General features: G+C 34.8%; 2 protein-coding genes across 2 annotated transcripts; both read left to right on the forward strand.

Moving 5' to 3' along the window:
- Nucleotides 1-248: 248 nt before the first annotated feature.
- Nucleotides 249-8,745, forward strand: LOC149077016 (uncharacterized). The gene is made up of 3 exons (XM_089242631.1): nucleotides 249-348; nucleotides 3,321-3,576; nucleotides 7,700-8,745. The coding sequence occupies exons 2-3, from the start codon at nucleotides 3,404-3,406 to the stop codon at nucleotides 8,004-8,006; spliced, it is 480 nt and encodes a 159-aa protein (XP_089098757.1). The 5' UTR covers nucleotides 249-348; nucleotides 3,321-3,403; the 3' UTR covers nucleotides 8,007-8,745.
- Nucleotides 8,746-11,000: 2,255 nt separating this feature from the next.
- LOC149077017 (uncharacterized) lies at nucleotides 11,001-14,708 on the forward strand. The gene is made up of 2 exons (XM_089242632.1): nucleotides 11,001-11,205; nucleotides 14,005-14,708. The coding sequence occupies exon 2, from the start codon at nucleotides 14,018-14,020 to the stop codon at nucleotides 14,450-14,452; it is 435 nt and encodes a 144-aa protein (XP_089098758.1). The 5' UTR covers nucleotides 11,001-11,205; nucleotides 14,005-14,017; the 3' UTR covers nucleotides 14,453-14,708.
- Nucleotides 14,709-15,601: the final 893 nt, after the last annotated feature.

The raw sequence follows: 15,601 nt of genomic DNA on the forward strand, positions 1-15,601 counted from the left end.
TGTATAATATTCGTCATAAAAAAAATATTTTAAAAAAATATCCGAATAGTATGTCGAGTGTGAATCTGAGTGTATAAAAAGCTGTTTTTATTATTTGTTGTTGTCATAATTATTACTGTCGAGTCACGTATTTACTAATTACACAAGTCTACATCACTGGCGTGTGTATTAGATTCCAGCGTCGTATGTCGCTGAATCATGTACCGTGCCGATACCTTATCTGTCCTCTTCTACACCAATTATGATTCTTATACGTCCGTGTCATTCTCAAAACGCTATGCTGCGTGAGTTACGGCTACTAAGTTATTACGTTTCACTTTCTTAAAAAATTACGTCAGAGAATAACATGTAAGTATCTTAAAATATAGCTGTCAGATATACTGTATATATATATATATATTTTTTTTTTTTTTTTTTTTTGTGTTCGCAATGTTAATAATTGATATCCTATTCAGTATATTAAATAGAACATAAATTTGTTGGCGAATTTCCTGTGTAAATGAGAATTATTTTACGCTCCAATCGGAAACAATTTCACCACTTAGCTTTTGTTTTGATGCTGAGACTAATATTCAAATTTTAAAAATCCCCCCATAATATACCGTACATCAGGGGTCTTCAACGTATGGCCCGTGCGCCACATTTGGTCTTAGGAGCTTTTTCGTCGTGATCCGCCGATCATTTTCAGAAAATCGTTGAAAACATTGAAAAATGATTTGTTCTGGAATTAATTAAAGAAATGATTTTGGAATCAATGAAAGAATTCTATAGTAAATAAAAGAAATAATTCCGGAAACAATTGATGAAAACATATAATTAATGAAAGTAATGATTCCATAATTGATGAAAATTCAGATTTACTGAAATAATTTAGGATATTTGAAACAAATAGTTTCAGAATTATTGAAACGAATAACTTATAAATCAATGAGAAAAATAACTTCGTAATTTATGATAGAAATTATTTCGCAGTCAGTAAAAGAATAATTGCATAATTATTGAAAGAAATTTTTTCAATATGTATTGAGAAGAAAAATTATTTCGGATTATTTATTTATTATTTATTATTTATTATTTATAAATTATTTATGGATTGGATTTTGATTTTTTTTGGCACAAGGACCATCTAGGTCTAGCTGCGCCATCGGAATTATCGAAATAAATAATTACAAAATCATTTACAGTAATTTCAAATTGAAATCATCTCAGAATTATATAATTTAATCAAACTTTTCCAGAATAAGTAAAAAAAATTATTTCCGATCTTATTGATAATTAATAAAAGAAATAATTTCAGAATAAATAAATGTCTTCAATTATTTTTGTCCCCATTTAACTAGGGGCCCCTATTGGCCCCTTCTATTAAGATGACACTTTAGACATGAAGTTACTTGAGTTGGGGGCCAGCAGACTTCATGGAAAGTTTCGATAAGGCCCGCCATGTCTGAAAGACTCCTGCCTTAATACATAAATAATAATATAATATTTTTAGAGATAAATATATGAATTATTTTCAACTAATTATTATTTTTTTTCAAAAATAAATTTTGACACGGTCGGGTCCAATGATCTCGCATGTACTCCATAATTCACACGTTCTCATAGCCTTTCTTAAACAGTCTCGCATTACGAACATTGCTGTCGCTCATGGTTTACGTATTAGGCACTCAATGAATGGATCTAACAGTTCATATATGCCAGTCAGGAAGTAAATAACAGACTCTACCTAATAACAAGCATTGTCCGGATTTTCTGGTGTATAATCAGCAGATTATTATACTAAAAAAAATTGAGGTAGAAACTGTGTCATAGACACGGCCGTAGCTGTTGGCGTGAATATGATCTTTGTGCCTTGAACCGAGGGGTTGGTACCGACTATTAATACTAATACTAAACGAAACTGGTACTGACTGAATTAAGTGGGTATCATCGAATTTGTCTGTCAAGATATCCAACAGACGATACATTTGTCGCCTATATGCGTTGCGACCCACCCAAGATATGGCGTAAAACCATTTTGTTAAGAATTCGGGCCGCGACCCCTGGTGCCCGGACAGGACCGGAAGAGGTATCGAAAACAAAAGGGTACAGTTCGATTTTTCTTGACGAGATCTACCTGTAGTCGTCAAAAACACTCTGATACATTATGAATGCTTCCTGAGATATGAGAGTTTTAATCATTTCGTCACGCAGCTTTTTGAGAATGCATACAATATCGTCAAAAGACAAGTTGTATAAAATAATTTAAAAAAACATAAAATTTCATGTGTATATAATATATATTTATTTATTTATTATTGCCAAAGCTTAAAGCGCGGCCAATTCGCGAATTGGCCAAGAGTTTTTGCCCATAGTCCGAATTGCAGAAATGAATCGGACTTTAGTCGGTAATTTCGCGAAGTGGCCGGAGATCCCTGGCCAGAGCACGATGTGTTGATGTAAGACAGCCCGGTAGGAGCTAAATCCATATTTTTAATCGCCAACGTGTGATACATGTCTATATATATAGCAACTGTATTGCATTAGCTGCATGTGACGAGAGGCAAAAAAAGTGAAATTTGAGAGAAAAACTATACGTTCTGTAAAAGTAATTATATAAACACATAATTTTCGTGCCAAATTTTGGAGAGAAAAAATTAATACCGCATCGTGACTGCGGTTTGATGAGTTGCCATAAATAACTAACGTGGACATAATTATCACGAAAAAATACACCAACTTGACGATGATCCCCAAATCATGATCTTTGTGATCGGACTTTGCCCAAAGATCACCGGCCGCTTCGCAAAATGGTCGAATTTTGGACATTAACCGGGGTCAATATTTAACGAAATTGGCCAATACGCCATCGCCACTATAGAGGTGATCGGCTGAATTTGGTTTTCTGTGGTTTCCAACTTCGAGGCGTGAATGTGAGCCTATCGCCTCGCTAAAAAATCTCACCACAAAGAGCAATAGGCCTACAATGGTACAAATACTCAATCATTACGCTTCACTCAGGTCGTTTCTGAAATGTAGATGAAGTTGGATATATATAAATATAGAAGAAATATGGATACCGTTAGGTACACACACTCACACTTCCGGCGCAACTCACTCGGTAGTAAATTGCCCATGGGGGCGATAGACTTGAGTTGTGCTTGGTTTGAAAGAAAGAAAGGTTCACTGCATCTTTTCAGGTTTGAAAAGCTCTAGAAAGTTGACACCAAAAAAACATGTTAAGAGGGTTCGTGTGTGTTGTATGCATTATTCCTGATTTTGACATTTAATTATCATATTTTATTATTTACTCTGAAGAAAATGGTATTTCATTGTTTTAGGCATATTTGAGGAATCCAAATGCATGGAATCTTCATTCACCACATAGCTCTATAAGTTGTTATGAAACTGGAATATTGATAATATGGATGAAAACGTCTCTACTGAGCATCCGAAAAGTGAACCAGCCGTCAGATTTGCAGGAATAGAAAACGTTAGCTACATTCCCGATGACGACGACCTTCGCCATGTAAGCTTCAGTGCCGATGAAACGGAGCTTATGGATAGGAATATGGATCATAAATTCCAAAATTCTATGTGCGTAAGAAAATTAATGTGTTCCTTTATACGTATTAATATTAATTAATGATATACAGTATAATTCATTAAAACTTCTGAACTTTACAGAACTGAAAGATCAGTTCTGTAATTACTTTAAGCATTGATTTGGTTGGAAATTCAAGGCTCGTTTAACACACTTTTTTCATTCGAAGATTCAAATAAATAGCTGATTTTTATGTGAGATAAAATACAAAAATAACACATATCTTACATTACAAACATTAGAAAATCTCATCTTATTAAAAAGTGGTGCTCACTAAACAATTTTGTCCGGTGTAACAATAATGTGCAGTGTTATTTGTATCAACAAATTTATCCAAAGAGGACACTGTGACAATTATAAAGTACGAACGAAATTATATGTATTTTATATATCCTATTAAAATGCAGTGCTTATTATAATCAAATTTAATCTAATAAGGGTGGACCCGTATTAAATAAATTTATCCTAATGAAGTTTGGCATTATTTTAAAAAGTTTTAAAAATTTGTCATCATGAGATGTGGTAATTAATAAAGCATGAGCAAATTCATCTTATTAAGATGCTGTGCTTATTAAATAAATTTATCCATATAAGATGCGGCACTTATTGTAAAATATAAACAAATTTATCCTGTGATAAGGTATGGTGTTTATTATATATAGTGTGAAAAAAAATTTAACCTCACTTAAGATGTGGCGCTTATTATACAGAATAAAAAAATTCATCCTGATGAGAAGCGGCACTTATTAAATGAATTTATCCTAATAAGATTCAACACGTTTTGTACAGTGTAAACAAATTTATTTTAATAAGATGAAGCACTTCATTGTATATAAAGTATTCCATAGCAACTCCTCCGATTGCCTATATCAGCGGTTCTCAAAGTATGAGATTCTTCAAAATAAAAACGTCCAAATAAGAAATGCATTTTTATTTTAAAAATATGTCAAAACTAAAAAATGTCTTTACTCAGCTGAGCAAATTACCATGTATCATACAATGTAATTTTATCAAATTGTACTTATATATAATCAATATACAAAGTGCTCTGTAAGAGTGCTAACACGGCCTTTATCTCATCAACCGTCCGTCGTAGAGGTATGATACCGGTTCAAGAAATGCTCAACAGGCTTTCAAAAATTACCCTGTACTAGTTTTGAGAGTGAAAATACAGTGTGTGACAAAATAAAAAATCTGAATTTTTATAACGTTTCCCTGTGTGCTCTGACATCAACTTTCTAATTGGAAGTCAGAGCACAGGGGAACCATTTAAAAATTCAGATTTCTTAAGAAGTTGTTGAAAGTTAACTGAAGGTTGTGTTGTCCTGTGTCTCATGATGCCAAACAAAAAAAAAAGTTTCTAAGTGCAATATTAATTGAGATATTCGAATTCGAAAAAGGAGGAAATTTGGAGAAGAACATCGTTATATATGTGAGTAAAACAGTTTTTTCCGAATTTTACGATGGTCTTTCCCAAATTTCCACCGTTTTTCGAGTTCGAATATCTCTGTGAACATTGCACTTACAAACATGGATTTTTTGGCATGGCAAACAATTCTGTTGGCCTCAGGTGAGACAGGGAAACAACCTTCTAATTGGAAGTTGGAGGACAGGTGTACCGTATAAAAATTTAGATTTTTTTTATTTTGTGACACACTGTATTTTCACTCTTAAAACTTCGATAGGGTAGTTTTTTAACTCCTTTTGAGCATTTTTTTAATTGGAATCATACCTCTACGACGTACGGTTGATGAAATAAAGGCCGCATTAGCACTTACAGGGCACCCTGTATAATTCGAATAGATGTAGTGTTGACCAGAACATATTTCACCTGCTGTAGAACAAATACAAGTATTCAAGGACACATTCACATGGTTCCGGGTTGTGACGAAATTCGGTTGATCATGTGCTATATATTAGAGAATACTACGATTACAGGATAAAATCTTCATCCTCTTTTGAGACTCAAGGATGCCAATGTCCATCAATGTATCTGTTCCAGAGTCCAAATTTTCCTCAACGTTTCTTACATTCCCCCATTTATGTACGTCTTACTTCTTCGCCATGAAAACTATTTTTTTCATGTGTCATGGAGAAGTCACCATTCTTCCTCTATTACATGGCACTGTAATATTCTCGACAAATGATAGGCATTAATTTCATTTTAATGGTTTGGGGGATCAGAGAGAGAAACATTTTATCATTAAATTAATTGTTCTTGAATAAGGTAAAATATGTAGGAAATGTAGAAACCACATAACAAACTACACTATCTAGACACTGGTTTTCTACGCACGGCCCTCGGAGCTTTTTGCAGTAGCCCGCCGACAAAAAAGGCTTAAGGCTTACAAGTTACAGGAATTAATAGAAATGCTGGGGAAAGAAAACTCAATAGAGAAATGTATTCTGGAGTTGGCGAAAAATAATTTCTCAAAATTAGTTTTAGGAAATATTCAGAACTAATGAAAAATAATATCATAATTGTATGAAGAGATGGTATTTTTTCGGCCTGAAATATACTGAGTAATTGAATTTTCTGGATGTTTATGCCGAAACTGATGTTTGGAAAGAAAAGTGATTGCTCTGTAGTTAAGGGAAGACTGCTACGACTCCACTCAGCGCTTCACGCTACTAATGCGTGTTATATGGAATTGGAAAGTGTGTCTCTGGTGTATTGGTTATCGCACTTGCCCGGTATGCAACGGGACCCGGGTTCGGTTCCCGGAGGAGACAAAATCACTTTTCTTTCTAAATATCAGTTTCGGCATAACATCCAGAAAATCCAATTTCTCAAACTCATAATTATTGAAAGAAATGTTCTAGAATTAAAATGAGTATATATAGTATTCAGAACTACTGAAAAAAAACATGATTTCAGAGAATAAACAGAATTGTTGAAAGAAATATTTACAAGAATTATTGAAAATATATTTCCAGAATCAATGAAGGAAATATTTTCAGAATTGTCAAAATACTTTTTTTTAGAATTAATGAAGAATATTTCCAGAATTTTAAAGAAAAATATTTCCAGAATTTTAATGAAAAATATTTCCAGAATTTTAATGAAAAATTTTTTGAGAATTAAGGAAAGGAATGCTTTCAGAATTAATGAAGAATTGAATCTTTTTGAAAAAAAGTTTCAGGATTAATGAAATTCATATCCAAAATGAAAAAATAGTCACAGAATTTTTATGGAATTTGAATGGAAATTCAAAACTAAGGAAAAAAATGCTTCCAGAACTAATAAAAATTCGAATTTAATGGAAAAATAATATAATTATAATTAAAGAAAATTCATACTTGATGAAAAATAATTTTTCCAACAATACAGGAGTCCTGTAGAACTGAAGAACTGGGATAATAGCCCTGTAGAACTGGAGTCCCTGAACCCGTTATTCTCAGCCGTTGAAACACCACTGTGTGAATGTAGATGCCACACTTTCACTTGTTGGTCCCCGGGCTTCATGAAAATTTGTTTTTTGGCCCGCAATGTCGGAATGGTTGAAGACCCCGATCTAGACTCATAAGTAGAATGACCATACATCACGTATTTCCTGGGACACTCCTGGTTTTTTCCGTTTTTCTCGCCGTCCCCACATTTTTGTAAAAATATCCCGTTTCTTAAACGACGCCTATTAGAATTTTTATTCTTTATTGAAATCAAAGACACAAATTATTTCCCAACTCTTAAATTAAATCATGATAATTACATCTATAAATAAGAATATTGATCTCAAATATTTGTCATGGTGAACGTTTTACTTTATGGAATTCATTTTATTCTGCGGTAGTTCTTCATTTCTCGCCCTTAGCAATTTTTCCGTGGTTTTAGCAATATTTGGCAAATTTGCTTCTTTTTGGCACCGTTCTTGGCAAAACAATTGGTAATGTCCCGTATTTTCCCGTATTCGGAATACCAATTTCCCGTATTTGTTTCGAAAATATATTGTCAGTCTACTCATAAGTCCTACTTGCAATATATTCGAATATTATAAAAAGTCAACGAAAATCATAGTATTGTGATCGAGAATGTACACTTGTTCTTAGTCTGATAGATATTGCGGAAAATTTTACCATAAATTTTTTAAAAAATATTATAATTTTTATTTCCGACAGATGTTGCCTGTTGCAGAGCAGAGCGGCGTCATCTGTTGACGAACGAGTTAAGCAGCTCCAAGCGGCTTCGGATCTATTCTCTTGGTGTCTTTTCGTGCCTGGTTTCGTTTGCTTGTCGATCACCGTCTTTTCGGTGATACCGTTCTTCGTCTTCCCGATCGGTGAACCTTTCTTGTTGAGCATCATCATGATTTCAGGATTCTTGCTAGGAATATGCTGTATAACCCTCGGTGCGATGATCGCTAGAGTGAAGTGGCTCCATGGCGAGGACACCGAAGTCGTTGAATGTCGTTATCAGTGCATTTGAGAGAAGAAGAAAAAGAAGAATCACGATTTCTATCTAACACGTTGTTACTGTGATCAAAAAATTTACTTGTATATGTTACGGTAAATGTGACAAATTGCTTATTATGTAACGGGTTCTTATGCATACTTTCCAATCATCTTGGTAAGTTTGATAAATGTATCACTCTTACCGGCGAACATGCGCACTGTACCCAAGCATCGTATATAAATTTAATAAACAATAATATACATATTGAAAAAAGCACCACTTTTTTTACCGGTGATTATGCATATTTAACCAAGTGTCGTTGGTAAATTTGAGAAAATACTTGCGATTATGCATAATACCCTTGTGTAATTGGTGAATTTCATAAATATGAAAAAAAATTCCAAATGAGTCTAGTATGCGTGATGGATATAGTCGCACCCTGATACAATGATATCAAATTTTACGATCGTACCACGATATAATGATAAAATACATGTATGGATTAACATATAGTATAACACTGTATATCATATAGTACGATTTTTCATGTTTACCAAGATCGAGACGCTTGGGTTTTATGCATAATCACCGGTAAAATTGATAAATTATGAGGGAAATTTATCGAACTTACCAAAATGCTCGGCGATTATGCATAATTAACATATATAATTACTGTTGTCCAATATTACTGAAATTTGTTTATGGATATTAAATTGATGTTAATTATGTTTTAAATTGCTTTAATAAAATCATTCGTCTCAATGGTTGTTTTAAAACAACCGTCTTGTCATTGATTGTTTAATCTCTCTGCTACTGCTTATTATAATCGCGGGTAATGTCATTCTGGCATTATTGTTACTTTCGCTTAGTACGGAACATACATCGAAATTTGAACATATATCAATATCATAAATTCGTTAAAAGTTTTTTTTTTTTGGTTATTTCGAAGCTAAACGAACTGTGTACGACCAGTCTCTGTCGCACCAGAGATATAGGCTCCATGTCCCCCAGAGGGCGCTGTTGTTCCGAAAAAACTCTAACTGGCAGTCCGACCGCGTAAGGGAGGGAACAAGAAGAGAAGAAGAAAAAAAAAGAGAAAATAATAATAGAAAACAATATCAATAAATAATAATATCAATAAATAATAATATCAATAAATAATAATATCAATAAATAATAATATCAATAAATAATAATATCAATATAATAAAAAATGCAATGGATCCCGCTTTTGTTTGTCACGTCGCAGTGCCAGCTCCTAATTAGCCGCGCTGTTAACGCAATTTCTTTTATTTTCAATAAAGTTTTATTCAATTACACTGATGTTGGGTTATTTTATCATGCGTGCAAGGTGTTCTTAATGCATTTTTAAACTTTATTTGATACAATTTAAATTATATTTTGGCATATTTATAATAATTACAAATTTTCGAAAATTCCTGGAAGTTTACTTCCGTGCGAGATTCTCGTCCAGATTTTTTATTGATGAGCTGAATATCGTATCTAGATTAAATTGCATTCAGTTACGTACAGGGTGTCCCATAAATTCGTAAATACTGTGCAACCTCGATATAACGATATCCTTCATACCAAGAATAAGTATCGTTGTATAGGGACTATCGTTATATCGAAAGGTAATATTATCCTTACGAGTGATAAACTTTATGCTGCTGTTGTCATCTTTTCTACATCAGCAATGAAAAATTTTAATTGATTAATTGTTTAATAAAATTCTAGCTTTCGGGGATTCGGGGATTCTTTAGTGCAAAATATCGATGTCATTAAACGACTTCAGAAGACCGTGAACAAGTGATACAGAGCGCCAGATCTTATTCGGTGCGCCAAAAATTGAAGAAAAAAAACTTTCGATAGTTATTGGGCACCTGCACCAACATTCCCCCTATTGATAATTCCCCTACAGAGCCACTTTAGTGATCTCTGAATGTTTCACGGATCATTCAAGTGTTCTGGAAATGTGTCCGAGCCGCTTAAGTACTATGGAACTGTGTGCCACGTATCACTCAAGTGATTCGTAATTATGCTACGGATCACTTAAGTAATCTGAGAATGTTCCGCGGGTGACTTAAATGCTCTGGAATTGTGCCACGGATCATTTAAGTGATTTGTAAATGTGCCGCTTAGTTCATTTTACAAAATTAGGTTTGAGGGGTTCAAGCCACATCAGATAGCCTTCAGGGCCATGTTTGGTCTGCGGGTCTACCATATATAGCCATATATGGTAAACCCTTGACATGCAGGCTTTAAAGGGTGGGTCGGTATTTTTTAATTTATTAAAAAAATTATTTGCATTAAAAAACTTTTTTTTCGTCGGGGGGGGGGGGGGAAGCGCAAGTGCGTCCTATGCCCCCCTCCCGCGTACGTTTCTGATCCCACCAATATGCGTTAGGAGGGAGGGGCAGTGCTGACGAAATTTCGCTGACGGGAGGGGAGGGGGGAGGAAGTCAGGGGGGGGGGTCAAAAATTGCTAAAAATTTGCTGTCGTAATACTTGAACGTCCCCTAAGCAATTCCAAGCAAGATTTGAAAAATGCAGTTGTAGAGGATTTTATCGTTGTATCGAGCATCGTTGTTGCTTTATACACCAAGGTAAACATCACAATGAAAACTTTATGTAAGTGCCACAATAGCACGAAAATTTAAAAATGAGCTATTAATCGTACGCCCCGTATTTTATAGGACTCTGATTTTCATAACTCCAATAATATTCTTTCTTGGGACGCCCTCTATCAATAGAAATCTGAACTAACTTTTCCCTCTATTTAAAAAAATCCCCCCGATTGAGAATAACTTCGTCGCGAGAACCACATTCAAATATACCACTTCCCTTAATTTTTATGAATTGTTAAACTATTTATGAATTTATAGGACAACTTGCATTTCTTTAGCACACACTTTGCCTTAGAATATACCGCCAAAGCTTCACAATTTAAAGGGGAAATTCAATTTTAAAACAGAGGAAAAAAACTGGTTTTTTTTTACTGAATTTCACAAAATAATCTCGATGAATATTGGCAACAACAATGACCGAGAAATGTCACGGGAGCCACGTCATGTGCACTAGCTTCAGTCTATATTTCAAATATTTTTATACGTATGGAATGTGTTGTTTTTAAGTTAGAAATATTTTAAATCATTAAATTTTTATCGCTCCACCCCTTTCTTCCGCATCAAGTATTGCCGAGTTTAAATTACATCAAATATCAGAGTTTCACGTGAGTAAAATCGTTTTTCAACATCAATAAAATCATGAAATGATATCAGTGATATAGTGTATCTATGAATCATTCTCATATTAATAGAGTACTAGATCATAATGACTAATATAGTAATTAATTCGATGATTTATGTTGAAATTGTATTTTTTGCGTTTCGATATCAAAGTGATTTTCAATATTGAATATTATAATACCGATTTTCATGTTTGCTTACATAATTTCCTGAGGTACCATGTGCTTTGATGTGTAGTGTACTATAATAATGTTAATTTTCACGTTGTTTAGAATTGGTTATCAAACTACCCTAAAACCATTAGATCAGTTTTCATAATTTTCATCTCCCTCATCAAGGATTATGCTCAATTTTCTGCAGATCGGTCGGAATATTTTCAGTATTATCATTGATGGAAAAATTGCTACGACAATAAAAATCTTGAATTAATGCAAGGGTTACATTCCCTCAAACTTTTTGTTCCACATCGCCACGATCTTCAAAAATTTTTCTTCACTTCACCAGCCAACCCATAGGATTCTGTACTAAACCCAAAGCTTCTGCTACCCCCTCTCCTAGACCCTTCCATCGCCCCCTTTGGGAAACACTGGGTTTCATCAATTAGTAGTACTGGTCCCAAGCAAATGACAAGACTTTTTTATCATTAACTTCGAAAATTCATGCGTCCATTATGAAATCAGTGAAAATTGGTAGTAAGCTTACGTTGTTGAAACACAGAGTATTCGAATAATAAAATTATGAATGTCTGTTTTCAATCTCGTTGTGAAGGCATGTTCAGGATCCACTGATCGATCAAAATATTTATCCCATTGCATGCTACACCTATAACCATTTTTTTTTTCTAAAATTATCCTGAGAAACTCCAATCTGAAAAAAGTTCAAGTGCTCATTTGATATTATTTCATCGATAGTTCACTGTTCAATAAAATATATCTGCTTCTATATAGATCCAACACAAACCCCTTCAACACCCATATTAACCCTTGGCAGTCCAGAGACCTCCAATACTTCGTCGGTGCAGTTTGAACTTTACAGGCCCCCCCGTCACCTCAATGAGGATAATCCCTGGATATTTGTCCTTTCACTGTTTTTGTATAGCTTAAGGCCGGGAACTGACTACGGTTAGAAGGGTGTGAATGATCTTATCAGCACCCGCACAATTTCGTGTGAAAAACACACCGCGTTTAGCACCCGCGTTTGTTTTGCTTTTTTATGTCACGTGACATGAGGACTTGGCTAAATTATTTTACGCCAAGCAGAAGTTTGCTACGTTTAGCGTTCTAATTCGCGTTCATAAATTGCATTATATAATAAAAATTTTCAAGTAATGAAATTATTTAATTCTTTGTTGCAATATTTGCCGTTTGAAATTATTTCGGAGTTAAAGGACAATAGATCGCTAGCCATTAACGATTCAGAATCTGCTGAGGACATGCTGACACAACAAAATTTCGTTCACACAGCCGACTAATGGAACTGGTAAATAAGAAATGGTACGAATAAAATATGGTTAGTAATGTACCGTGTGGCACTGTGCGAGCGCCAAATATTAAGCGTAGATGCTATTTCAGATTGGCGTACTGATACCAAAACCTGCCTGAAGTTGGACAGCTACGGTTCCATCGTAATTAAGCGGTTCTGTATTGTTGACATTCTGTGCTGTAGAATGATGACGGCGCTTTTCAAAGTTGTCCTATATAGGAGGTGTCGAGTTGACAGGCTCCATTGAGGGCCCTTCTTATTACACTGTGTAACAAAAAAATCTTTTCTTTGTATATATACATTCTTTCACATTTATATATAAGATTGTACTTATAAATTATAGAAAACATACACACGTGTAGACGCCTTCCTATATTTTTTCCTGATGTCTATTCAACCTCGTCATAGTGCCACATTTTATCCATACAGTGGCAATCCCGAGATATCTCAGGTTCTTAGTTCTCTCGTTTCGTCATCCCCGAGCGCAGATACCCTTGTAAGTTTTCTTCTTCTGATATCATGTTTTCCTCTCCCCCCCCCCCCCGTCCTGTCAATAAACTGCCAGTGGGCGGAGCCACCTTTTGTTCAAAATCTGATTACAGAAGGGGAGAGAGAGGACGTTTTTTTCTTTTCCCTTCGAGTTAGCATAGTATTATCGCGTGCAGCATAAATAATAGAAAACGGCAGTTTTTGTTTTTTTTTCTTTCCCCCCCCCCATTGTTTTTTCATTATTATTTTGTGTTGGGGAAGCATTTTTCAGCTCTCGCGCAATCGAACAAATACATATTCTTGAAAATAGGTGGCAATTTCTAGAAGGTTTAGTGATTTCCACTGTGGTAGTTATAAAATGTGGATCACAGGAAATTTTTATGAACCGCTTAAAGAGTTAATACGCCGATATTGCAAGATAGACTGGCATTGAGCACTCTTGGGTGATCCAGTGGGCATCGCGATGCCTGTGGACAAAAGGTTGAAGATGCCAAATCCCGCAGCTTCAAGCAGATATTAAAAATAAGGATTCGGTAATAAAAACAAAAAAACCCGAGCTATCTGAAGCATATAAAAATACAGTCGAATCCCGTTATAACGAACTCCCAGAGACCGGGTATATTACTTCGTTATAATGAAATTTCGTTATAAAGGAATTCCAGGTTTTTGCGTTGTTCCTGTGTAAACTTATCTGAGGGAATAAAAAAGTGTTCGCTATGATGGTATTCGTTAAAACGGGATTCGACTGTGTGTGTGTGTATTACTTACTGCGTTAATGAATTTTCACGCATTTCATATATTTCCTCTTTAAGGACGTGCGTCAGCATGCGGAGTCCATGGTTAGAAGTCATTCTGTACGTAGTTGGAATGGTGTGTCTGACGGCAGCGCTGGGAGCATTCATCTCTTGCATCGAACCATCGCCGTTCTCTGGGATAATCTGGTACGCCCTGATGGGTTCTGGGGCTATGCTGATGCTTTTGGGAGCGGCTCTCCTCATACTCGCCGTCAAAGTACCCGATTACGGGCAGAATAACTGGACCAGAAACGGAGCTTTTTCCACAGCATATAACGGAGTGACAACAAGCGTACAGGACCTCATGGGCAACGAAGAAGTCGTCTTCCAGGGTGACAGTGCAATAGTTGATCTGCACGATGCAGAGAGGCTGACGAAAGTGATCAAGAGCTGTATGATGATACAGACTCCATCTTCGGACTGTATCAATTACGGTATCGACTTATTCAAGGAAACATACGTTTGATTATTGCTGCTCTGTCCCGCTAAATTTACCATTATTCCATGTATTTTAGTACAACATTTATGTGCCATTTTAGGTTTTATTTCTAGTTTTGTGTATAAAGTACAGATGTATTTCGTCGTTTTAATGATCAAGAAATTTTATAGACATTTTTAATATTCATTTTGATTTTTTTGCATTGCAATTCATTGCTCATATTTTTATTTGTATGACATGTTTGTGTGGAAAATATAAAATTTTACTTGATATTTGCATACACAGAATCTCATGCACCCTTTTTATTACTCGTATTTGAATAAATTTTTCTATTGTGGCACATCACTGTCACATATCGAGCTGCTTGAATCAACAATTAACATTTATGGTGTCTCATATGCCAGGGTGTCCCATAAATTTGCAAATATTTTGAAAATTGATAAAAATTGAAGGACTTGGTATACAGCGAAACCTCGATACAACGATAATCTGCGGACCAAGAAAAAATATCGTTGTAGATGGTGTATACCACTCGGCGCCGACAAATTTATGCTGTTGTTGGCATCTCTTCTGAAGTGGCCTTGTTACTACCATTATAAAATGCATTTATAAGCATTTGATTCGGTAGCAAAAAATTCTAATTGTTTAGTTCATGAATAAAATCCAGTTGATTGTTCCTTGGCAATACTTTTGTGTACTCTACAGAAAAAATAGCTTCACAGTAACTTCATTAACACTTTCGCAGGATAGATAATGTAAGATATGTATAACATGGTATATATAATCATCCTCGAAAGAACAAAAACTGATGAGAAATTTGGAAATATATTGAAGGCGATTTTGAGGGAAATATAAAAATTATCGTTGTAGTTTTACAATCTCCTCAAAAAATATCGTTATAGAGGGATTTATCGTAGTGAAGGATAATGTTGTATCGAGAGGAGTTTAACAGACTATAGGCCATTTCAAACAAGGTTCGAAAAAATATCGTTGTAAAGGATCCATCGTTATATCGAGTATCATTGTAGCGAGGTTTCACTATTTGTATGCGGTTTGCGAGAAAGTTATTCTCACAGGGATTTTTCTGAGACGAAAAAAATAGTTCTCATTTTTGTGTCGATAGAGGACCAGGGATACAAGTTTGACAAAAGTGATTGGACCTGAACTTTTCTTCAA

This window comes from Pholcus phalangioides, unplaced genomic scaffold (assembly GCF_987345545.1).
Source record: "Pholcus phalangioides strain wild (caught in Gottingen) unplaced genomic scaffold, Ppha-v1.0 ptg000015l_1, whole genome shotgun sequence".
Classification (NCBI taxonomy): domain Eukaryota; kingdom Metazoa; phylum Arthropoda; class Arachnida; order Araneae; family Pholcidae; genus Pholcus; species Pholcus phalangioides.